The 26668-nt window shown below is 42.3% G+C and overlaps 1 protein-coding gene across 1 annotated transcript in view; it reads right to left on the bottom strand.

Annotated features, from left to right (window-relative positions):
• Positions 1–26668, bottom strand: part of TMEM132B (transmembrane protein 132B) — a 215783-nt gene that overhangs the window by 8872 nt on the left and 180243 nt on the right. Inside the window, exon 5 of the mRNA XM_004385044.3 lies at positions 470–675. Within this exon, the coding sequence (XP_004385101.3) occupies positions 470–675 (206 nt within the window). The remainder of the gene's footprint in view (positions 1–469; positions 676–26668) is intronic.

Below are 26668 nucleotides of genomic sequence, written 5' to 3'. Positions count from 1 at the left end.
TGCAACCGTTAGTGGCAAAGCCTTGGTCAAGGATTGGACAGCCTTATTCCAGAGTCTAAACTCTTAACCATTTCACTCTACTCCATGGATGCTGGCTGACATTCACAGGCAGGGGAACCAAGAATGAATAATGTAGGAATGAACAGTAGGGAAAGGGGGAATGAGAAATAATTGCATCTTAAATTCCAGGCCTTGTATAAGGTGTTTTTCTGTATTGTTTAATCCTAACAACTACCCTGTGAAGTAAGTACTATTATTATTCACATTACGATTTTCTCATGTCAAAGCACTAGTAAGTAACACCAACAGATCCACTTGAACCCCGAGAGCAGGCTGCTGTGGATGTTGCTGCATCAGGCCCTAGGACCCTGAAAACCAGTTTTACCACCACTACACAAAGATATGGGCCCATATAACATCCAATCCACAATCCTCTTTCTGGGAGCCACTCCCACCCTTGGCTCCTCACCTTCTGTTGGGGGCCACTGGGATCCTCCAGCCTTTGATCTGGCTCAGTTCTGTGTCTGAGATCTCAATCTGCAGAGGGAGTCTGGGCACCCAGATGGTGACTTCTAACTGGGAGGTGAAGTGCTGGTGGGTGAAGTTCACAATTGTGTCTACTCTGCTCTTCATCTCCTTCCCATTCACAAAAACGGAATCACAGTTGTTGGAAACCTTTGGGGAGAGGTGGAATCTTGAGATGCATCAGCAGGAAAAATACAAGCAAAAAACCCACAGTGGTGAGAGTTCATGAACTGCAACAGCCCTGATTTATTAGATACCAAGACAACCAGAACAACATGACTTATGCAGAAGGTAATTTGTAGGCACTAATTAGTGACAAATACTGATAAATGGACTCTAGGAAGGCCATTTTGCAATACAAAATACTGACAAGTAAAACCATAAACATAATTTAATGAAGTTGCATAACCTCTGTTGCCTTCTTTGTTTTTTTTTCCCTTCGCCTTACTTTTTTTATGTACTCATCCCTCTACTAATCAAACCCCAGGTGCATCGTATTTTATTCTTACACCATATTTGAAGATGCATAAAAGGTGGCCATATGTTACTGAACAATCATTTTATTCAAGCCATAAAGAGTATCTTTTTTGAGAAATCAAGAGAGCCGTGTAGTAGATTAAAAACTGGGTGGGTAAAATGCTCACGAAATGCACTGGAAACATGGGTATAATTATTTTTGCCCCATTAAACTACAGTTTTACAGAATGGAAGTGACGACATAGTGTTTCATTATGGTCTTCTGACTCAACACGTGGGCTGCACACATTAGCAGGTGAAGTATTAGACAATTTGAGCTCCCGTTTCACTCTACATCTTCCCGATAAGCAAATCACGTGTTGATGACTTTCTCTCATGGACCATCAGGAAAATGTCAAGTGTGTCTGGATGGAGAGGGGAAGGAGAGAGCAAGGGTCACTTCATGTGCAGAAGGCACAAAGTGTCATATCCAATGTGACAATGTCCAGTGTGAAATGGGGGGACACCACTTCCTATGTCTCTTTTTAAAGGAAGGAGACTTTTCCAAGAATCCCCCAGAGGACTCCTCACACTTCATTGGCCAGAAGTGTCACATGACTTCCCTAAGCCAATCAGGGTTGAGAGGAATGGGATGACGACTGGTTTGGTGAGGGAACCACATTTTTTTTTTTAACATTATGTATATCCTAGGAGAAAAAATTCAAACAATAGTCAATAGACAGAATTGCCAAGGTCTCTCACCTTCTTACTTTTTTTTCTAAGTAGGTCATGCCTCCATTCCTGAAAGATGGAAAAAGCACTAAGCCTGCACATCCTCTGAAAGAATTCAGAGTGTCTCTGAGTTGAGATTTCAGTCTTATGCACAGAAAGGGCCTCGAGACTTCCAAGAGTAGGTATGTTTCTGATGGTAGGATGAACGTGATTCAAAGTGATTTGATGCAAGATTGAGAAGGGTAGAAGCAGGCAAAAAAGAATTAGAATTTTGTACAAACGCAGGAGAGTTGAGGTCTGTACTGTGGGAAAGGTCTGGCAGTAGGTGGCAATCACCTGAGCCAGGGAGGTGTGAGCAGCACTCCCTAGTGCATCCACTGCAGCATTCTCATCGGAACCCCATTCTCTTGAGGCAGGTGTGCATACCACAGGTGGAGCAGGCATGAGGCCAGGGGTGTTTAGCAACTGTATTGGACCTCACAGCAAGTATGGACTCGGAGCCTGCGTGGACAAGATGGAGACCACTGTGCTTCCTTCCCTCCCATCTCCTCCACACACCTTCATCACAGAACCCTCAAGTCTGGCTGCTGAAGGAGACCCTAAGCCTGTCTGATCTGTGCCCACCTCGTAGGAGTACAGCCCAGAGAGGACGAATCCCCGTTTTAGGAGCACAGAGAGATCCCAGCAAGTCTCAGATTAACACTAGGCCCAGTTTAGGCCAGTGATGTTATGGGACGCCAAGGACACAAAGTGAATCACGGAGTCCCAGCTAAGTGGAGGAGACAGATGTGAACACAGACCATTATAACACCCAGTGATTGGCAGGACAATAGTGCATACAAGGCAGCCAGGCCTCTCTGCTGCCTACAGGCCAGACAAAATCAAGAAGGAGCTGCTGTTCCGCAAGATTCCCAACACCTAGTACATCCCCTTCCCAAGAGGGCTCCCATGCACCTCCTCCATCTAATCTCCATCCCCACCCCCCACCCCCAAAACTCCCTTAGATGGCACTCAAGCAGAGCACAGTCAGTTGTAGACTCTGCTTGCTGGGTCACATCTTGAGAAAACAAAAAATTCTGGGTCTTTGTCCCTAGGAGAAAAAGCCCAAATCACATTCAACACAGTTTGATTCTGCATTTGTAGAGGAGTGCTACAATTTTTTTTCCCCTTATCAAGAGTAAACCAGCAACCTGGTCCCAAGATTATGACTCAGTGCAGTTTCTTGTTGTTGCTGCCAGGTGCCCTTGAATCGGTTCCAACTCACAGTGACCCTACGTACAGCAGAATGAAACCTGCCCGGTCCTGAGCCATCCTCACAATTGTTGCCATGTTTCGGTTCATTGTTGAGGTCACTGTGTCAATCCAACTCGTCGAGGATCTTCCTCTTTTTCGCTGACTCTCTACTTTACCAAGCATGATGTCCTTCTCCAGGGGCTGGTCCCTCCTGATAACATATCCAAAGTACATGAGACGAAGTCTTGTCATTCTTGCTTCTAAAGAGCGTTCTAGCTGTACTTCTTCCAAGACACATTTGTTTGTTCTTCTGGAAGCCCATGGTACATTCAATATTCTTTGCCTGCACCATAATTCAAAGGCATCAATTCTTCCTTGGTCTTGCTTACTCATTGTCCAGCTTTCACATGTATATGAGGTGATTGAAAATATCATGGCTTAGGACAGGTGCACCTTAGTCCTCAAAGTGACATCTTGGCTATTTAACACTTTAAAGAGATCTTATGCAGCACATTTGCCTAACGCAATACATCATGTGATTTCTGGACTGCTACTTCCATGGGCGTTGATTGTTGATCCAAGTAAATTAAATTCCTTGACAATTTCAATATTTTCTCTGTTTACCCTGATGTTGCTTATTCGTCCAGTTGTGAGGATTTCTGTTTTCTTTATGTTGAGGTGTAATCCATACTGAAGGCTGTAGTCTTTGATCTTTATCGGTAAGTGCTTCAAGTCCTCTTCACTTTCAGCAAGCAAGGTTGTGTCATTTGCATATTGCAGGTTGTTAATGAGTCTTCCTCCAATCCTGATGCCACATTCTTCTTCATATAGTCCAGCTTCTCGGATTATTTGCTCAGCATACAGATAGAATAAGTATGGGGAAAGGATACAACCCTGATGCACACCTTTGTGATTTTAAACCATGCAGTGTCCCGTTGTTCTGTTCGAACAACTACCTCTTGGTCTATGTACATGTTCGGCATGAGCACAATTAAGTGTTCTAGAATTCCCATTGTTGGCAATATTATCCATAATTTGTTATGATCCACACAATCGAATGCCTTTGCCTAGTCAATAAAACACAGATGAAATCCTTCTGGTATTCTCTGATTTCAGTCAAGATTCATCTGACATGAGCAATGGTATTTCCTATCACATGTCCTTCTCTGAACCTGGCTTGATTTTCTGGCAGTTCCCTGTCAACGCACTGCTGCAAACACTTTTGAATTATCTTCAGTAAAATTTTACTTACATGTGATATCCCTGATATTGTTTGATAATTTCTGCATTCTGTTGGATCACCTTGCTTTGGAATGGGCACAAATATGGATCTCCTCCAGATAGCTGTACAGGTAGCTGTCTCCCAAATTTCTTGGCATAGATGAGTGAGCACCTCCAGTGCTGCATGTGTTTACTGAAACATCTCAGTCTGTATTCCATCACTTCCTGGAGCCTTGTTTTTTGCCAGTGCCTTCAGTGCAGTTTGGACTTTTTCCTTCAGTACCATTGGTTCTTGTTCAAATGCTACCTTCTGAAATGGCTGAACAATTCTTTTTGGTACAGTGACTCTATGTATTCCTTCCATTATCTTTTGATACTTCCTGAGTCGTTCAATATTTTGCCCATAGAATCCTTCAACATTGCAACTCAAGGCCTGAATTTTTTTCTTCAGTTTTTTTCAACTTGAGAAATGCTGACAGCGTTCTTCCCTTTTGGTTTTCCAACTCCTGGTCTTTGCAAATTTCATCATAATACTTTGTCTTCTCGAGCCTCCCTTTGAAATTTTCAGTTCAGCTTTTACTTCATCATCTCTTTCATTCACTTTAGCTGCTCTATATTCAAGAGAAAACGTCAGAGTCTCTTCTGACATCCATTTGGGTCTTTTCTTTCTTTCCTGTCTTTTTAATGACCTTTTGTTTTCTTCATGTATGATTCCTTGATGTCATTCTACAACTCATCTGGTCTTCGGTCATTAGTGTTCAATGCGTCAAATCTATTCTTGAGATGGTCTCTAAATTCAGGTGGGATGTACTCATGATTTGTACTTTGGCTCTCGTGCACTTGTTTTAATTAACTTTAGCTTCACTTGGACTTGCATATGAGCAAGCGATGGTCTGTTCCACATTCAGCCCCTGGCCTTGTTCTAGCTGACAATATTGAGCTTCTCCACTATCTCTTTCCATAGATGTAGTTCATTTGATTCGTGTGTATTCCATCCAACAAGGTCTACATGTATAGTTGCCATTTATATTGTGGAAAAAAGGTATTTGTAAGGAATAATTCGTTAGTCTTGCAAAATTCTATCATGTGATCTCTGGTGTTGTTTCTATCACCAAGACCATATTTTCTAACACCGATCCTTCTTCGTTTCCAACTTTCACATTCCAATCACCAGTAATTATCAATGCATGCTGATTGCATGTTTGATCAATTTCAGACCACAGAAGTTGGTAAAAATCTTTAGTTTCTTCATCTTTACCATTAGTGGTTGGTGCATACATTTGAATAATAGTCATATTAACTGATCTTCCTTGTAGGCGTATGGATATTACCCTATTACCTACAGCGTTGTACTTTAGGATATATCTTGAAATGTTCTTTTTGATGATGAATCTGACACCATTCCTCTTTACTTTGTCATTCCTGGCATAGTAGACCATATGACTGTCTGATTCAGAATGGCCAATACCAGTCCATTTCAGCTCACTAATGCCTAGGATATCGATCTTTATGTGTCCCATTTCACTTTTGATGACTTCCCATTTTCCTAGATTCATATTGCATACTTTCCACGTTCCAATTATTAATAGATGTTTGCAGATGTTTCTTTTCATTTTGAGTCATGCCACATCAGCAAATGAAGGTCCTCAAAGCTTTACTCTATCCAAGTCATCAAGGTCGACTCTACTTTAAGGAGGCAGCTCTTCCCCAGTCGTATTTTGAGTGCCTTCCAACCTGAGGAGCTCATCTTCTGGTGGTATATCAGACAATGTTCCACTTGTCTGTCAGTTCCACCACTAATCTGTCAGTTTGTTGTACTGTGGTGATTTGTGTGTTGCTGTGATGCTGGAAGCTATGCCACCAGTATTTCAAATACCAGCAGGGCCACCCATGGTGGACAGATAGTTCCCAGTCTGAGACAAACTAGCAAGAAGGATCTGACGGGCTAGTTCTAAAAAAAAATGGCCAGTGAAAACCTTACAAATAGCAGCAGAACATTGTCTGATATAGTGCTGGTGCAAAGTTTAACACACACTTATTTGTGAGATGCTTTCATTTTGGCATTTTATCCCTGCCTTGGGAGATTAAAAAAAAAGCACCACCTCACTCATTAGTTTAGGAGAAGATCCAAGCACTTTGCATTCAATGAGCGCTGCCCCAGAAGGGATTAGGAGCTGTTTATCTGGTGGAAGCTCAGCATATGGTGCAGCCCAGCTCCCTGCACCGGCTCTAACCACAAACACAGAACCTGCTGAAGAGAAGCCTGTTAATGAGGTACCATTGGCAAGGACGCTGGAGCCCCCAGCTTAGGAGTTCAGGGTTTACATATAAATTAGGGACATAAAAGAAAAGCATTTTGGCAGGATAAGGATATTCTCAGAGGAAAGAGAGAGAGAGATCTGGTTGCACAGTGGTTAAGCACTTGGCTGCTAACCAGAAGGTCAGCAGTTCAAACCCACCAGTCTTCTTTGGTAAAGAGTGCAGCCTTGGAAACCCTATGGGGCAGTTCTACTATGTCCTATAGGGTCTCTATGAGTTGGAATCGACTCGACGGCAATGGGTGTTTTTTTTTGTTTTATATTAAATACATTTATCTAGTATGTCCTACTGAATGCATCTAATTTTATCTAACATCTTTATAACAGAATTCAGCTGACGCACATGACTACCCATAATTCCTCAGCACCATTGGCCTGAGGTGGAGCTTCAGGAGGTTCCACTGTTGACTCAACAGCTAAATCCCTACAGGGACCAGGGAGGTGATGCAGTTCAGGCAGAAGGGTCTGCTGTGAGTGACAGGGGACGTGGGGACTGTGTCATCCTTGAGAGCGCACACCCTCAGCCCCATTCAAAGGGGGCAGCTGCTACCAAGCTGAGTCCCTTGCTGCCATGTTGGGGTGCTAGGGCAGTGTTCAAAGAGCTTCTGACCTCTCAAGAGGAATGTTAAGTCCAGACTTTTGGTGAAAGTGCCCAACTTTTCAATATTAGCTTCTAACTACACATTTCTAAAGTACTGTGCTGGCCAGATAGAGTAGGTCTTGGGGCTGTAGTTTCCCTAAAGCCTGTCAGGTTATGACTCTGCCTAAGATCAGCCTGATACATATGATATGATATCAGATGGAAAGGAATGGAAGTGGGTTTTTGTCCTCTAATATATTAAACTTTCAGCTACATATCTTTGCTTCATTAGCATCATGCTTCAATCCTTGTTAAAAAAATGTTTGCTTACTCCCCACACACTCCACCAGAAACAGGAAGTGGGTTCATCTGACTTGCCAGTGCAAATCAATTCAGAGTGGCTGCTTGGGGAGCTCTGCCTTGAGAAAGCATCTGTGCTCCAGCAGGAAAGAGTGCAGAGATTGATTGGTGATGTCTACCATGGCACGTAGTGGGGAGTGGTGGTATGTACGTCTTGTCTCTGCCATCCTGGCCCATAAATTCAGTCCAAATTCCTTAGCGGAGTTTGGTAGATCTTCAAATCCCAGTTTTCCTCTCTAGCCTTATCTGTGGCCCCTCTAGTTCCATTAACATGTACCAAACACAGAGTTCCCCTCTCTCACTACTGAGAGATTCATCATTCCTTACCTCTACCCTGCACTTATACCCGTTCTTCTATCCTTCTGAGCTCTCTGCTCTGTCTGAAAGCACAAGGTGCATCAAGCTGAAAGGCTCCATTGACACATCACACATAAGATTTGTAAATCTCATTTGAAGATGCCACTAAGATACCCACCTTATGGGTGACTAAACAGAAGTGCTGGAAAGACACCATCTCCTACTCATCCACTGTCAGCACCCTAAGTCAGATGAAGAGTCTAATGCACAATTCTCCTCCCTAAACACCAGCTGGCACCTCCCTCTGTGGAGTACTTGTTTGGAAACACACTGCCGCCTGCACAGCAGCCCTTTCTTCTCACAGTGGAATCAGTCACCTGGCTCCCCACCGACTTGCAGCAAGGCACAACAATGTAAAATCACAATGTATATTTTTTAACATATGGATACATGTCTGGCAGCCCCGGGAATGCTGCAGCAGTCGGGTGGGTTGGGCACCTTCAAAGGCCTTGACTCATCTACAAAATATACACAGGCAGAGCTTCCTCAAGAAGCCATGTGCTGTCCTCTGCCTGAATTTCCATGTATGGGGTTTCTGTGTGCCAATCTGGCTGCTACTCCTTTTACCCAGCAGGACCAGACCTGATCTTTTAAAAACAGTCAGAGAAAACTCACCCAGGATACACAGTCAGTCACTCCATACCTCTGCAGTGATTACCTCAGTCCGGTACTCCAAACTTACCAAGTCCCTAAGGTCAGCCTGTGAAGCCTGCTTGATCCCTGACGCTAGACTCACAACTCCCTGAGCTCAAAAATCATCATAATAAAAAAACAGGGGGGGGGGGGGATATCTAACACTGGTACAACTTGACACTTTCCAGAGTAATTTCATATATAATAATTTGGTGCTCCCCAACCACCAGCCAACTGCTAGTGCTTCTAAGATTTCTGCCGTATTCACATACCACGTTTTATTTTTAAGAACTGACTTTCCCTTTATTTTCACTAGCCTTATGTAAAAATCACTCACTGATGAAAGTGCATATTTTATGTGCTAGTTTTATCTCGTTACATACTAAAACACATACAAGGGTATTTAACTACATTTATCTATGCACGTTCCAAAAGGGGAGTTTCCACATCCATGGGAACACTGCACCCTCTCTTTGGATCCTCCATAGCCCTTTGATGTGGAAAAGAAGGGCATGACGAGGTCTCACTGTGCCAGTGCTCACCCTGCACTAGACGAGGAACAAGCCTCCGCAGTCTGGCACTGCTAGAGAACACTCCTTGGTCCTAACAAGCAGCCAACATCACTCAAGGTCCACCCCGAACTTCCGGGAAGCTGACTCAGGTGGGCCTTGACTGGCCAATCAGCATGCCCTATTCTCCTGCCCACAGTGATTGGCTCAGGGATAGTCAGGTGATCCACTGCAGGCCAATAACAGTGAGAAGTTTGCTGAAGACTTCTAGGATAGAAAGGAGGCCTGGTGGCGCACCGTTTAAAGCGATGACTGCTAACTGGAACCCCTAGCGGCTCTGTGGGAGAAAGATGTGGCAGTCCGCTTCCTTCCACAGAGATTTACAGCCTTAGAAAACCTCTAGGGTCGCTATGAGTCAGAATCCACTCTAAGGGCAGTGAGTGTTGGGTCCAGGAAGGAAGGTCCCTCCTCTGGAGCAGCCTGCAGGGATGCTGCTCCCTGTGGCCCGGGGTAATGTGGACCGAGGCCCGGGCTGCTGTCTTTGGGCCGACCTGCGGGAAGCCGCCTGCGGAAAAGGCGGAGAACCACAGAGAAGCCCACTTCTGGGGGGTATATGCGGAGGGCAAGAGATCTGACAACATGGGTTAGGCCCCTAGATCTAAACGTGCCTGATGACCGCAACGTCCATCATCATCATCTTTCCCTGCTGCATAAGCTAAAAAAAGTAGGAAAAAATCAGCCGTACCCCTGCTGATTATAGTTGAACTCTTGTCATCTAAAACAAAGAGTCTTCCTTTTTTCTGTTCATTCGGATTTTAACCCCCGGAGAACTGTGTTTTCCACTCAGGACTTCGCTGGAATTGTTCAGATTTTCTTTATATAGTGGATTCTACAGCAGGCACAACCTCTCTGGGGTCACCAGCCCCACCCACTCCACCTGCTTTCTTCCCTTGAACTGTATTTCAGAACACATGTGATACGCAATGCTTTCTTCTCTTGGATTAATTTTTCATCTCATCCCTTCAATGTTCAAATTCACTCTTTCACATGTTTTATCTGTTTCCGTTAAAATATTACCATCCTTTTTACCCTCTTTCTTATTTCTGATGCCAACTTTCATAATGTATCATACATCGATCTTTGTGCCCATGAACCAAAAAAACTTGCCATTGAGTTGATTCCAACTCACAGTGACCCTATAGGACAGAATGGAACTGCCGCATAAAGGAACAGCTGGTGGACTCAAACTGCCTACCTTTTGGTTAGCAGCCAAGCTCTTAACCACTGCACCACCATAGTTAAAGTTAAAGTCTTCCAATTTCTTTATTACAGCTTCTCAATATGGAAAAAATTTGCCCTCTTATCTTCTTCTATCAGTCTGCTAGGGTCTGAAACCTGGAACCATCACTAACCAACCAGAGGACCAGGGGCCAAAGTCCTTAATCTCTTAGCTTCAGTTTCTTCATCTTTGAAATGGAGATCATAAGCTTATCCTGCACAAAAAAAGTACTTAGTATACTGCCTGGCATATAGTAAGGCTCATTAACTATTAGCTATTATTTTGACTATGTGAGTTGGGACTATTTACTTATAAGGAACCCCAGTGAAGATTAAGACAATAGGAATTTTCCATTCTAATATAGAAAGTTCTGGTAAATCCACAGACAGTCCCTGGGTGGAGCAAATGGTTTGCACTCAGCTACTAACCGAAAGGTTGGTAGTTCAATCCACCCAGTGGTGCCACAGAAGAAAGGCCTGGTGATATGCTTCCATAACATGACAGCCACTGAAAACCCTAGCGAGCTGTTCTACTCTGACACACATGAGGTCACCGTGAGTCGGAATCGACTTGATAGCAAGGGTTTTGGTTTGGTTTTGGGAAATTCACCATCTAGAAAGTGATAGAGCCTCACCAAGGACTGGAACCAGGAAACAGAAGGCCACCAGGCCTGACTGTCTGCCTTTCAGCTTTGCTCCTCTCTGCTTCCCTCTTCTTGCTCTGCAGAATTAGTTCTGCCCTTCCCTGAACATGGCAGCTAGAGTATAGGGATGATAAGCATTACAAGTGCAACCACAACAAAAGACTAGCTAATTTCAAATCCTAGGAGACTCGGATTGATTAGTCAACCAGTTAGTCCCAAGGGGATGGGCCATATAATATTAACACAGCCCCCAGCAGCCCGCTCGTGTTTGAGGAGAGGGGATAAGAAGCAATTACCAGGGGAAAAAAAGGGAGGAAAAGAAAAGTAATTATCTCAGGCTGGGAAGATAGCCCAAAAGGTGTCTACTGTGAAGATATAATTAAGAAAACAAGGTTTTCCAGCACGCTGCTTTCTAGTAGTAATGATTGTTGCCTTATCCACATTGATGTGAGCCATGCATCACTCAAGCAGTATTTTCTCAAAGTGTCACTTAGTAGTCATTGAGCTCCACTTTGTCCAAACTCTCCCTCTCTCACTTGAGATAATAACCATCTCTTCTCTCCTCTTCTCTCACCTCAGACACTTCTGGACACAAGCTCTCTTCCCCTGGGCACTAAAGGGCATTTGATACTTGAGTCTCTCTGGGTTATCTGTCACCAAACCTCTCAGGGAACATGGCAACACACCTACAAGAACTTAAACGACCATGATTTTTGAGAGCAAAACCTCCCTGTGAAGTGCCAGGCATTGCTAAGTTCTCTTGCCTATTCAAGGCAGAAATTTCTGGAAGAGTTCTTTTCCTTTGGTTGGGAGAAGAAGGCATATGGTATGCCAGACATTCTACCAGGTGTTTTCTTTGTTAGTTTGTTTTTCTTGTTTTGCAACTATTGTTGTTGTTGTTAGGTGCCATCAAGCTAGTTCCAACTCATAGCGACCCTATGTACAACAGAACAAAACACTACTCGGTCCTGTGCTATCCTCACAATCGTGATGCTTGAGCCCATTGTTGCAGCCACTGTGTCAATCCATCTCATTGAGGGTCTTCCTCTCTTTCAAGCATGATGTCCTTCTCCAGGGACTGGTTCCTCCTGATAAAATGTGCAAAGTATGTGAGATGAAGTCTCGTCATCGTTGCTTCCAAGGAGCATTCTGGCGGTACTTCTTCAAGACACTTTTGTTTGTTCTTCTGGCAGGCCACAGTATATTCAATATTCTTCACCAACACCATGATTCAAAGGCATCAGTTCTTCTTCGGTCTTCCTTTTACATTGTCCAGCTTTCGCATGCATATGCTGTGACTGAAAACACCGTGGCTTGGGTCAGGCACACCTTAGTCCTTAAAGTGACATCTTTGCTTTTTAACACTCTAAAGAGGTCTTTTGCAGCAGATTTGCCCAATGCAATGTGTCATTTGATTTCCTGACTGCTGCTTCCATGGGCGTTGATTGTGAAATCCTTGACAACTTCAATCTTTGCTCCATTTATCATGATGTTGCTTATTGGTCCAGTTGTGAGGATTTTTGTTTGTTATGTTGAGGTGTAATCCATACTGAAGGCTCTGGTCTTTGATCTTCATCAGTAAATGCTTCAAGTCCTCTTAACTCTCAACAAGCAAGGTTGTGTCATTTGTATACGGAAGGTTGTTAATAAGTCTTCCTCCAATCCTGATGCCACATTCTTCATATAGTCCAGCTTCTCGGATTATTTGTTCAGCATACAGATAGAAAAAGTATGGTGAAAGGATACAACCCTGATACACACCTTTCTTGACTTAAACCACACAGTATCCCTTGTTCTGTTCCAACAACGCCCTCTTTGTCTATGTACAGGTTCAATTGAGTGTACAGCTCAATTAAGTGTTCTGGAATTCCCATTCTTTGCAATGTCATCCATAATTTGCTATGATCCACACAGTTGAATGCCTTTGTAGAGTCAATAAAACACATTACAAGTATTTATTTCCCAAAATGTTCATCACCCCAAACAGAAACTCTATACCCATCAAGCAATAGCTCCCCATTCCCTCCTCTCCCAAGCCCTTGGTAAACACTAATCTACTTTTTGTCTGCATGCATTTGCCTATTCTGGATATTTCATAAAAGTGGTATCCTACAAGATTTGCTCTTTTGCCTCTGACTTATTTCACTCAGCATAATGTTTTTAAGGTTCATCCATGTTGTAGCATGGATCAGAACTTCATTTCTCTTTTTGGCTGAGTAACATTCCATTGCATGGATAGACCACATTTTGTTTATCCATTCATCTGTTGATAGACACTTGGGTTGTTTCCACCTTTTGACTATCGTGAATAATGCTGAAAATGAACGTTGGTGTATAGGAATCAGTTTGATTCCCTGCTTTCATTCTTTTGGGCATTTACCTACAAATGGAATTGCTGGGTCATATAGTACTCCTGTGTTTAACTTTGTGCCACAGCAGCCACAGCGTTTTACATTTGCATTCTACCAGGTGTTTTAAATACAGTTTTATTTATTCTATATTATTTATATGATCTGAAAAATCAGTCATTGAAAACTCTACGGAGCACAGCTCTACTCTGACACACATGGGGTTGCCGTGGGCTGGAATCAACTTGACAGCAACTGTCTTTTTTGTTTGTTTGCTTTTCTGTGCACAGGAACATGTACCCTGGGAAATGAAACAGTTGAAACCCTTGATGAGAAGAAAAGCTCTTAGTAGTCCAAAGCATTAAATGATAATACTATTAAGCAACCACTTGGCAGCTGAGGCCTTTAATGTTAAAAGAGAACATGTTAAACTAGGCTTCAGAATTGGTAAATATATATATATTTAATAAATAATATATATATAAACATTTCTATACACAATGGACTATTGCTCAGTCATAAAGAGAACTGAAGTCCTGATGTATGCCACAATAAGGATGAACCTTGAAAACATCGTGCTGAATGAAACAAGTCTGTCACAAAAGGACAAATATTGTATGATCTCACTTACATGAAATAAGCAAATATATAGAAACCAAAGATTGTTAGTGATTACCAGAGGTAGGGGGGGCGAGGGAAAAGGTGAGTTTTTGCTTAGAGGGCACTGAGTTTACGTTCATGGTGGTGGAAGGATTTGAGAACAGGACAGCGAGAATAGCTGCACAACTCGAAAGAACGTAATCAATGTCACTGAACTGTACCGTAGAAATTGCTGAGACGGTATCCGTTTTATGTATATTTTCACCACAACAAAATTTAAAAAGTATATACAGAAACTTTTTTGGGAGAGGCTCTTTATACAAGTTAGCCCAACCCTGCAGGGAAGAATAAATGATCAAAAGAAATGCTTTGAAATCTGAGACTCTGTCTCTCAGCATTTTAAATTAAACCTTAAATGATGATGCTGTTTTGATGACAAAATAAATTCAACAGCAGTTTAGAAGACATCTACAAAGAATGTATAAATTAAATATATGAGTAAAAATAATCTTCTACTGCTGGAAGACTAGCCCCATTGACAATGGAGGAGAAGAGAGAAGTGCCCATTTGTTTAATAGGCGAGCTGAGTAATCTGAACTGTCCACTCTGAGAAATCATGTTCTGATGTTCTCAGCCGAGATGGAATTTACATTTCTACTAGCTGCAACAGGCAGTATCACCTTCTGGAAGTCCATATCAGCCTAGTGATATACACTGATAAAATGCTAATAAATTGCTTAGACTAAATTCCCTGCCTATTTGGGGGGAACATGTTAGTGTCTCAGAAGACTTCTCTCATCTAAGCCCATTATGTGTCTATTGATTGGTACAAATAACTCTTGGCTGGAGAAGGAGTTCTAGTAATTTGTTGAGTTTTATTTTATGTCCCCCAGTTCGAAACACAAGTGAATTTCTCTCCAGACATTTGTAATGTTTAAAAAAAAAAGAGAGAACACATTTTCATCTGAGACAGATGATAGTCTTAACCTCTCAGGATATTCTCAAAACAAGTCAATTTGTAGACAATTCCAGAGTAGAGGGGGAGCCTGCCCCTGAAGTAAGTAGTCTAACCACCCAGTGGGGCTATGTTCACCGTGAAACTCTGGTGCTATTTCAAGTGGGGGTCAAGAGCAGGGGGTTGGAGTCAAGGTATGTCTTAAGCTGGGTTCTCTAGAGAATCAAAACCAATGAAGTGTAGAAATATATACAGAGAGAGATTTGTATCAAGGAAATAGATCACGCAGTTGTAGAGGCTAGCAAGTCCCTAGTCTGTGGGTCAGGCTGAAGGCTTCTTCTGACTCATGTAGCTGCAGGGAATGGTGAACCCAAGATCAGCAGGTCAGACAGCAGGCCTCTAGCTCACAGGCTGCAGAGGCTGATGAATCTCAAGACTGGCAGCTAAGCTGCTAGCTCAAGTCCCAAGAACCGGAGGAAAAATGAAACAGGAGCTTGCTGCAGGATCCAGAGTGAGTAAAAGCCAGCAAGTTTTGTCAGAAAGTCCACCTATGTTGGATGCAGGCCACACCCCGAAGGAAACTCCATTTCAACCGATTGGCTGCTCATAACAGATTTCATCATGGAGGTAATTACATTACATCAGATCTCATTATGAAAGTCATTACATCATTACACAGCTGCCAAACAACGTCATAACTGCCAAAGCACAGAGAATCCGGGCCCAGCCAAGTTGACAGACAACCTTAACCATCACAAGGTGCTTCAACTCAAATCCCAGCCCTGCCAGCCAGAAGGTCCTGGGTAAGTCATTGTGATGGTTAAGGTTATGTGTCAACTTGGCTAGGCCATAATTGTCAGTGATTTGGAAAATATTATGTAATCATCCTCCATTTTGTGATCTGATATGAGCAGCCAATCAGCTGAGAAGGGGGTTTCCTTGGAGATGTGGCCTGCATCCAATATACATGGAAGTTCTGGCAAAGCTTCCTCTCCCTTGATTCTGCATCCAACTCATTATCATCTGACCTCAGGTTGCTGGGACATGAGGCAGAAACCTACCGCTCACCCTGTAGATTTTGGGATTTGCCAGCTCCCACAACCCATGAGCCAGCAGCCTTCTGCCTGACCTGACAATTTTGGGTTCATCAGCCCCTGCAATCATGTGAGTCAGGAGAAGCCTCCAGCCTGATAACTGACTCATGGATTTGGGACTTGCCAGCATCCACAACTGCATAAGCTGTTTTCTTGAAATAAATCTCTCTCTATATATTTATATATATGTTTCACTGGTTTTACCTCTCTAGAGAACCCAGCCTGAGACATTTGGCACCAAGAGTGGTTCTAGAGGAACAAAATTGCAAGGATGAGTTTTCTAAATTGGTTCTCATGTCTGGCTAGTCTTAAAAGTGCTGATGACTCCACCTCCAATAGTGAAGAGGGCACTGGTAATCCATGGCATGAGGTAACAATAGAAATATGCAAAATATCACCACAAATGGTTCAAATATTTGTGAGAAACAAGGCCCTGAGTGTTTGCCTATTTGATACTTTTCTACAATTTTTTCAGAATAAGAAGTGTAAAGAAGCTGGTTGGTTGGTCCTACTTCACGAAACAAAGTTGTAAAAGAAAGGGATGAGCTAAAAGCTTCAGAACCACAGTTCAAGCACCACGTACAAGACCTGAAAGTTGTCACTTGTGCCCTAAAAGAAAGCCTCATTTCTTGTAGTAATAGAGCTGATATTGTTGAAAACCAAACCCAAAGTATTATTGAAAGAGTGGCTGAATTACAATGCCAATTAAATTCCTAACTTCAAATGGTGTCTGGTGCATTGACTGGGAAGAAATGGGATCCTGAAACTTGGAATGGTGTTATGGATTGAATTGTGTCCCCCCAAAATGTGTGTCAACTTGGCTAGTCTATGATTTCCAGTATTGTGTGATTGTCCACCATTTTGTCATCTGATGTGATTTTCTTATGTGTTATAAATCCTACCTCTGTGATGTTAATGAGGTGGGATTAATGGCAGTTATGTTAATGAGGCAGGACTCAATCTACAAGACTAGACTGTGGTTTAAGCCAATCATTTTTGAGATATAAAAAAGAGAGGCAAGCAGAGAGATGGCAGCATATTTTCCCAATGCAACGCATCCTTTGATTTCTTGGCTGCTGCTTCCATGGGCATTGATTGTGGATACAAGTAAAATGAAATCCTTGACAACCTCAGTCTTTTCTCCCTTTATCTTAATATTGCTTACTGGTCCTGGTGTGAGGATTTTTGTTTTCTTCACGTTGAGGTGCAGTCTGTACTGAGCGCTGTAGTCTTTGACCTTCATCAGTAAGTGCTTCAAGTCCTCTTCACTTTCAGCAAGCAAAGTTGTATCATCTGCATATCACAGGTCGTTAATGAGGTTTCCTCCAACCCTGATGCCACATTCTTCTTCATATAGTCCAGCTTCTCGGATTACTGGCTCAGCATACAGGTTGAATAAGTATGGTGAAAGGATACAACCCTGACGCACAGCTTTCTTGATTTAAACCACACAGGTTCTGTTCAAATGACTGCTCCTTGGTCTACACACAGGTTCCTCATGAGCACAGTTAAGTATTCTGGACTTCCCATTCTTTGCAACGTTGTTCATAATTTGTTATGATCCATACAGTTGAATGCCTTTGCATAGTCAATAAAACACAGGTAAACATCTTTCTGGTATTCTCTGCCTTCAGCCAAGTTCCATATGATATCAGCAATGATAGCCCTCATTCCACGTCATCTTCTGAATCCAGCTTGAACTTCTGGAAGTTCCTATAAATATACTGTGCAAACGCTTTTGAATTATCTTCAGCAAAATTGTACTGCGTGTGATATTAATGATATTTATTCGATAATTTCTGCATTCTTTGGATCACCTTTCTTTGGAATGGGCGTAAATATGGATCTCTTCCAGACAGGTGGCCAGATAGCTGTCTTCCAAATTTATTGGCATAGACCAGTGAGCACCTCCAGCATTGCATTTGTTTGCTGAAACATCTCAGTTGGTATTCTGTCAGTTTCTGGAGCCTGGTTTTTTGCCAATGCCTTCAGTGCAGCTTGGACATTCTTTCTTCGATACCATCAGTTCTTGATCACATGCTACCTCCAGAAATGGATGAACATCGACCAATTCTTTTTGGTGCAGTGATGCCTTCCATCTTCTTTTGATGCTTCCTGTGTCATTCAATATTTTGCCCATAGAATCCTTCAGTATTGCAACTCGACACTTGAATTTTTTCTCCAGTTCTTTCAGCTTGAGAAATGCCGACAGTGTTCTTCCCTTGAGGTTTTCTAACTCCAGGTCTTCGCACATTATAATACTTTACTTTGTCTTCTCGAGCTGCCCTTTGAAATCTCCTGTTCAGCTCTTTTACCTCATCATTTCTGCCATTCGCTTTAGCTGTTCTACAATCAAGAGCAAGTTTCAGAGTCTCTTCTGAATTCCATTTTGGTCCTTCCTTTCTTTCCTGTCTTTTTAATGACCTTTTGCTTTCTTCATCCCACTACTCATTTGGTCTATGGTCATTAATGTTCAATGCATCAAATATATTCTTGAGATGGTCTCTAAATTCAGGTGGGATATACTCAAGGTCCTATTATTAATCCACATGCATTTGTCAGTTTGCCATATTCTGGTGGTTTACGTGTAACTGTGATGCTGGAAGCTATGCCACCAGTGTTTCAAATACCAGCAGTGTCACCCATGGTGGACAGGTTTCAGCTGAGCTTGCAAACTAAGACAGACTAGGAAGAGGGACCTAGCAGTCTATTTCTGAAAAAAAATTAGCCAGGGTAAACCTGATGAATAGCAGTGAAACATTGTCTGATATACTTCTGGAAGATGAGCCCCTCAGGTTGGAAGGCACTCCAAATACCACTAGGGAAGAGCTGCATTCTCAAAATAGAGTCAATGTTAATGACATGGATGGGGTCAAGCTTTCCATTAATTATAAGAACATGAAATGTACTAAGTATGAAGCTAGGAAAATTGATAATTGTCCAAAATGAAATGGAAGGCATAAACATCAATATCCCAGGCATTAGTGAGCTGAAATGGACTGATATTGGCCATTATGAATCAGACTATCATTTGGTCTACTATCCTGGGAATGACAATTGAAGAGGAATGGTGTTCCATTCATCGTCAATAAGAACATTTCAAGATCTACCCTGAAGTACAATGCTGTCAGTGATAAGATAATAACCATACGCCTACAAGGATGACAAGTTAATACAACAATTATTCAAATTTATGCACCAACCATTAAGGTCAAAGATGAAGAAACTGAAGATTTTTACCAACTTCTGCAGTTTCAAATTGATCAAACAGCCAGTCAAATGCATTGATAATTACTGGTGATTGGAATTCAAAAGTTGGAAACAAAGAAAAAGGAACAATAACTAGTTGGAAAATATGGCCTTGGTGATAGAAAAGATGTCAGAGATGGCAGGATAAAATTCTGCAAAACCAGCGACTTCTTCACTGCAAACACATTTTGTCAACAACATAAGTGGAGACTATACATGTGGACTTCGCCAGATGGAATACTAAGGAATCAATTCGACTATATCCATAGAAAGAGACTATGGAAAAGGTCAATATCATCAGTCAGAACAAGGATGGGCAGACTGCAGAACAGACCATCAATTGCTCATATGCAAGTTCCAAGTGAAGGTAAAAAAATTAGAACAAGTCCATGAGAGCCAAAGTACGACCTTGAGTATATCCCACCTGAATTTAGAGATCATCTCAAGATTTGACGCATTGAAGACTAGTGACTGAAGACCAGACAAGTTGTGGAAGACATCAAGGACATCATACATGAAGAAAGAAAGAAGCCATTAAAAAGACAGGAAGAAAAGAAAAGACCAAAATGGATGTCAGAAATGACTTGGAAACTTGCTCTTGAATGTAGAATACCTAAAGTGAATGGAAGAAACGATGAAGTAAAAGAGCTGAACAGAAGATTTCAAAGGGCAGCTCAAGAAGACAAAACAAAGTACTAAAATGAAATGTGCAAAGGCCTAGAGTTAGAAAACCAGAAGATAAGAACACGCTGGGCATTTCCCAAGTTGAAAGAACTGAAGAAAAAATTCAAGCCTCAAGTTGCAATACTGAAGGATATAAAGGGAAAATATTAAACACCATAGGAAGCATCAAAAGAAGATAGAAGGAATGCACAGAGTTACTGTACCAAAAAGAATTGGTTGATGTTCAACCATTTCAGAAGGTAGCGTATGATCAAGAACCAATGGTACTGAAGGAAGAAGTCCAAGCAGCACTGAAGGCACTGGCAAAAAACCACGCCCCAGGAATTGATGAAATACCAACTGAGATGTCTCAACAAATGGACACAGCACTGGAAGTGCTCATTCGTCTGTGCCAAGAAATGTGGAAGACAGCTACCTGGCCAACTGACTAGAAGAGATCCATATCTGTGCCCATTCCAAAGAAAGGTGATCCAACAGAATGTAGAAATTATCAAACAGTATCATTAATATCACCACACGTAAAATTTGCTGAAGATCCTTCAAAAGCAGTTACAGCAGTACATTGACAGGAAACTACTAGAAGTTCAAGCTGGATACAGAAGAGGATGTGGAACAAGGGATATCATTGTTGATGTCAGATGGATCTTGGCAAAAAGCAGAGAATACCAGAAAGATGTTTACCGGTGTTTTATTGACTACGCAAACGCATTTGACTGTGTGGATCATAACAAATTATGGCTAACACTACGAAGAATGGCAATTTCAGAACACTTAATTATGCTCATGAGGAACCTGTATGTAGACCAAGAGGCAGTCATTCGAACAGAGCAAGGGGATACTATGTGGTTTTAAGTCAGGAAAAATGTGCATCAGACTTGTATCCTGTCACCATACTTATTAAATCTGTATGCTGAGCCAATAATCCAAGAATCTGGACTATATGAAGAATAATGTGGCATCAGGATTCGAGGAAGACTCATTAACAACCTGTGATATGCAGATGACACAACCTCACTTGCTGAAAATGAAGAGGACTTGAAGCACAGACGGATGAAGATCAAAGACTACAGCCTTCAGTATGGATGACACTTCAACATAAAGACAACAAAAATCCTCACAACTGGACCAGTAAGCAATGTCATGATAAATGGAGAAAAGATTGAAGTTGTCAAGGATTTCATTTTACTTGGATCCACAATCAATGTCCATGGAAGCAGCAGCCAAGAAATCAAAGGGGGCATTGCATTGGGCAAATCTGCAGAAAAGACCTCTTCAAAGTGTTAAAAAGCAAAGATGTCACTTTAAGGACTACGGTGGGCCTGACCCAAGCCATAGTGTTTCCAGTCGCCTGATATGCATGTGAAAGCTAGACAATGAATAACCCATTGCCGCTGAGTTGATTCCAATTCATAGCGACCCTGTAGGACATAAAAGAACTGCCCCATAGAGTTTCCAAAGAGCGCCTGGTGGATTTGAACTGCTGACTTTTTGGTTAGCAGCCATAGCTCTTAACCACTATGCCACCGGGGTTTCTGGACAGTGAATAAGGAAGACCAAATAAGAAATAATGCTTTTAAATTATGGTGTTGGCGAAGAATATTGAATATACCATGAACTACCAGCAGAATGAACAAATCTGTTTTGGAAGAAGTACAGCCAGAAGGCCCCTGAGAAGCAAGAAGGGCGAGACTTTGTTTCACATACTTTGTACATGTTATCAGGAGAGACCAGTCCCTGGAGAAGGACATCATGCTTGGTAAAGTAGAGGGTCAGCAAAAAAGAGGAAGACCCTCAATGAAGTGGTTTGACACGCTGGCTGCAACACTGAGCTCAAGCATAGCAGCGATTGTGAGGATGGGTCAGGACCAGGGTGCTTCATTCTGTTGTACGTAGGGTCACTATGAGTCAGAACAGACTCAACAGCACCAAACAACAAGAACATACTCAAGGTCATATTTTGGCTCTCACGGACTTGCTCTAATTTTCTTCAGTAACTTGAACGCATAAGAGCAATTGAACTTCCATAGTCGGCCCCTGGCCTTGTTCTGACTGATGATACTGAGTTTCTCCATGGTCTCTTTCCAGAGATGTAGTCGGTTTGACTCCTGTGTATTCCATCTGGTGAGGTCCACAGGGAGTCGCCGTTTTCGTTATTGAAAAAAAGTATTTGCAATGAATAAGTCGTTGGTCTTGCAAAATTCTGTCATTCAATCTCCTGCATTGTTTCTATCATCAAGCCCATATTTTCCAACTGCAGATCATTCCTCTTTGTTTGCCACTTTCACTTCCAATCACCATCAATTATCAATGCATCTTGATTGAATGATCATTTTCAGACTGCAAAGTTGGTAAAAAAAAAAAAAAACCCTCAATTACTTCATCTTTGGCATTAGTGGTTGGTTCGTAAATTTGAATAATAGTCGTATTAACTGGTTGTCCTTGTAGACATATGGATATTTTCCTATCACTGACAGTATTGTACTTCAGGATAGTTCTTGAAATGTTCTTTTTGACGATGAATGTCACACCGTTGTTCTTCAGTTTGTCATTCCCGGCATAGTAGACCATATAATGGTCTGATTCAAAATGGCCAATACCAGTCCATTTCAGCTCATTAAAGCCGAGGATACAGATCTTTATGTATTCCATTTCATTTCTGACAACTTGTAATTTTCCTGGTGATGCAGCTGTTAAAGCGATTGACTGGTAACTGGAAAGTCAGTGGTTCAAAACCACCAGCAGCTCCATGGGAGAAAGATGTTGCAGTCTGCTTCCGCAGAGATTTACAGTCTTAGAAACCCTACGAGGTCACTATGAGTTGGAATCAACTGATGGCAGTGGGTTAGGTTTTTGGGTTTCAAATTTTCCTAGATTCATACTTCGTATAGTCCACGTTCTGATTATGAATGGATATTTGCAGCTGTTTCTTGTCATTTTGAGTCATGCCATAGCAGCAAATGAAGATCCTGAAAGCTTACTCCATCTAAGTCATTAAGGTCGACTCTACTTTGAGGAGGCAGCTCTTCCCTAGTTGTATTTTGAGTGCCTTCCAACCTGAGGGGCTCATCTTCCGGCACTATATCAGACAATGTTCCGCTGCTATTCATGAGGTTTTCACTGGCCAGTTTTTTCATACATAGACTGCCAGGTCCTTTTGCTTAGTCTTTCTTAGTCTGGAAGCTCCACTGAAACCTGTCCACCATGTTGCTATTTCAAATACCGGTGACATAGCTTCCAGCATCACAGTAACGCGCAAGCCGCCACAATATGACAGACTGACAGACAAGCGGTGGCATTAGTCATTAAGGAAATGCAAATTAAAACAAAACAAAACAGCAAAAGGCATACCTCTACCTGTATTAACCTACTGCCGTCGAGTCGATTCCGACTTATAGCAACCCTCCAGGACAGAGTAGAACTGCCCCATAGTTTCCAAGGAGCGCCTGCTGGACTTCTTGGTTAGCAGCCATAGCTTTTAACCACTACACCACCAGGGTTTCCACTCCACCCAGAAGTGCCTTGAAAGAAAGGCCTGGTGATCTCCTTCTGAAAAATCAGTCATTGAAAATCCTGTGGAGTACAGTTCTACAGTGACACCGTGGGGTCACCATGAGTTGGAATTGACTTGATGACAACCGGTTGGTTATAAGGGAAAGAGAGAGGCTGGAGAGTCAGAGTCGGAGAGGAGATGTGGTGAGGGAACCTCAGGTCAGGGGGAGAAAGAGATTTGAAGACGCTATGACGCTGGCTTTGAATATGGAGAAGAGGGCTATGAGCCAAGGAATGCAGGTGGCCACTAAAAGCTGGAAGACGCAGGGAAATGGATTCTCCCCTCAGGCTCCAGAAAGAATGCAGCCCTGCCAAACTCCTTTTAGACTTCTGGCCTCCATAACTGTAAGATAATAAATGTGCATGGTTTTAAGCCACTAAGTTTGTGGTAATTTGTTACAGCTGCAATAGAAAACTAATACATACACCTCCCAGGTGATATAAAGGGAAACAAAAGCATTTTAAAAATGCAGGAAAAAAAAAAAAACCAACTGATGAGCAAGCTGTAGGAATGATATTTTTCTACTAGCTCGTAAAAATATCCCCACTCCTCACACAACCTTGTTGTTGTTGGACACCATTGAGACAATACTGACTCACAGTGACCCCATGTGACAGAACTGCCCCATAGGGTTTTCTAAGCTATAATCTTTACAATCTACCAGGTTTTCCTCTCATGGAGCCACTAGGTGGACTCGAACCACCAACCTTTCAGTTAATAGCCAAGTGCTTAACTGTTATACCACCAGGGCTCCTTGCACAACCTTAGAGAATGACAATTGAAGAAGCACAGAGACCATAGGCTCTGGAACAGAAGCCCTGTGTGCCTGGGGGAAACTCCAGCCTCTATCCTCCCCAGCCTGACAGAGTTACTGTACTTAACTGTTTTAGGCCTCCATTTCCTCCTCCATAAATTGTGAATACTAGTATTACCTACCCTAAAGGCTTTTGGTGAAGATAAAATAGGTCAATACTTCTAATATCCTCATTACACTAATACTTGACACTTACTAAGTGTTCAGTAAATGTTGACTACTCATACTCATTAGCTGGACCGTAAGCACCAAAGGACAGAGTTCATATGCATTCCACCTTGGCAGCTCCCAAAGTTCTTTAGAGTCACCCTTCACAAGTAGATTTTCAATACGTAGTTGTAGAATGGAAGCATTCCCATGAGAACCAAACAAGATTTGGATCACACGGTTAGATACAATTCTCCATGCAATGCCAAGTTCCTTCGAGCACAGAAGAACTTCCACTTCTCTTTGAAGACTGCCAGTAGCAGAAAACCCCCTGGAGATGTTCCAGTAAAGACCAGGCGACCACGTTTGCCTGGTGATGTGTTCCATCTCTGGGTAGTTCTAACATTCATTCATTCATAATATTTAACAAATAGTTACTGGACTCTTACTGTGCTGAAGGCACTGTGCTTAAGTCTGGGGACAGAATGGTTAGTAAAACAGACATAGTCATAGACACCTGTAGACCTTACAATCAAGTAGAGGTTAATACACATAGATATGGATATGGATATAGATATGCAGATATATACATAAAGATATATTTATTGCTGTATTATAGGTCAAGGATTCTGTGACCTCTTTTATATATACAATCTTATTTAATCATCCCAAAAAACTGCATGTTGGGACTGCAATATACGCATATGACAATTCAATTACACGTGCTCAGAATACCTTTATCATTTGAAAATGTATCAGAAGACATAAAAGGTAAGAGAGGGAAATTTAACTTTGACTCCCTCCCCCCACAAATCTAACTTATCTAGACTCCACCAACATCCTCCTTAAAACTAGACCTCACGCTATACTGCCCCCAGGAAATTTGACCACAGTTCAAATGCAAAGACAAATTAAAAAGAAACAAAAAACCTCCTGTCTTTTAAATTTGTAAAAGCCCAGGTGTTCTTTAAAGGGTTGTCAAGCATTACTTCCATTATTGGTGGTTCTGCCTCATACGCCGACTCTAGAACAAATCTCTGCAGAAGGCACCTTTCCACTGTACTATAGTCGTCCCCATTTTACAGATGAGGAAACTCGGCCCAGAGAAACGTAGTAATTTGCCCCAGGTCGCACAGCAAGGAAGGTAGAGTCAAAATCTGAACCAACACCAACTGCCTGAAAGCTTAACTACAGAGATCACTACCTCTGTGTTCTTTTTGTTTCTACTGAGCTGAAAATGACTCCCTTTAACTTCCACTCTTGGAATCAAAAAAGAACAAATCGACTCCATCTTTCACACGATGGCCCTTGAGAGACTTAAAAAGAGCTGCCCTTCTCCCTCTGCCCCTCACCCGGGGCCTTTTCTCCCCACCTGCTAAACACCTGTACTTCCTTCAGTCATCTCTGCTGTGGTTTCATTTCAAGAGCCCTCAGCTCCCGCACGCTTTCTGGCAGAACACAACCCAATTTGCCGGTCTCCTCTCAGGGCTGACAGACACAGAACTCTCCATCAGAGGGACAGAGGGAGGTCTGTCATGTAGAGACAAGAATGCAGGAAACACCCCACTTTCCCCTGACTCTGCTATGAGAAAGCCAGCAGCACAGGTGTGATGGGAAATGACAAATGCCCCTCAGGCTCGGTGGGGAAACGAGAGGGAGTGGTGGGGACTGTGGTGAACTGCAGAGCACGGGTCTTATAGAAGGGATGTCCTCTATTGAGCTACTGATAAGGTTCACAGGAAGGGATGTGGGACCAGTGTGACACGACCTTGTGCTTGTTTATAAGCTAGAAATTCAGACTTCTTTGTGAATTGTGAATGTGCCAATTTTTACATGACGACAAATTAAATCATTAAAAAAGCAACAACACGCATGTGCGTGCACACACACACACACACACACACACACACACACACATCTGGGCCAGATCTGGCCTACAGTTCACCTCTGTGTGATCTCTGTTCTGGGATCGTGCTCTGATTAATGACAATGACAATCCCATCAACCTCACGGCAGCCTCTTCCAAGGTGACTTATGAGATTTCACTACTGATAAAAATGCCAGGGCTTCTTACACACACACACACACACACACACACACACACACACACACACACACGCAGCTATGAAGCTGCATCCTCTACTTGTGAAGGTTTTTTTTTATTTTTAACTTCAAAGTAGGACTTGGCATTTTGGCATTTTTCCCTCCTCTGACTTGACGGTAACTAACAACAACAACGACTCACAACAACAATGAACAACAACAACGACGACTCACAACAACAATGAACAACAACAACGACGACTCACAACAACGAACAACAGCAACGACGACTCACAACAACAATGAACAACAGCGACAACGACTCACAACAACGAACA

Source organism: Trichechus manatus, unplaced genomic scaffold (genome assembly GCF_000243295.1).
Source record: "Trichechus manatus latirostris isolate Lorelei unplaced genomic scaffold, TriManLat1.0 scaffold00131, whole genome shotgun sequence".
In the NCBI taxonomy this organism is placed as follows: domain Eukaryota; kingdom Metazoa; phylum Chordata; class Mammalia; order Sirenia; family Trichechidae; genus Trichechus; species Trichechus manatus.
The sequence above is the reverse complement of the archived record's forward strand: the minus strand, read 5'-3'. Positions and strand labels throughout refer to the sequence as shown.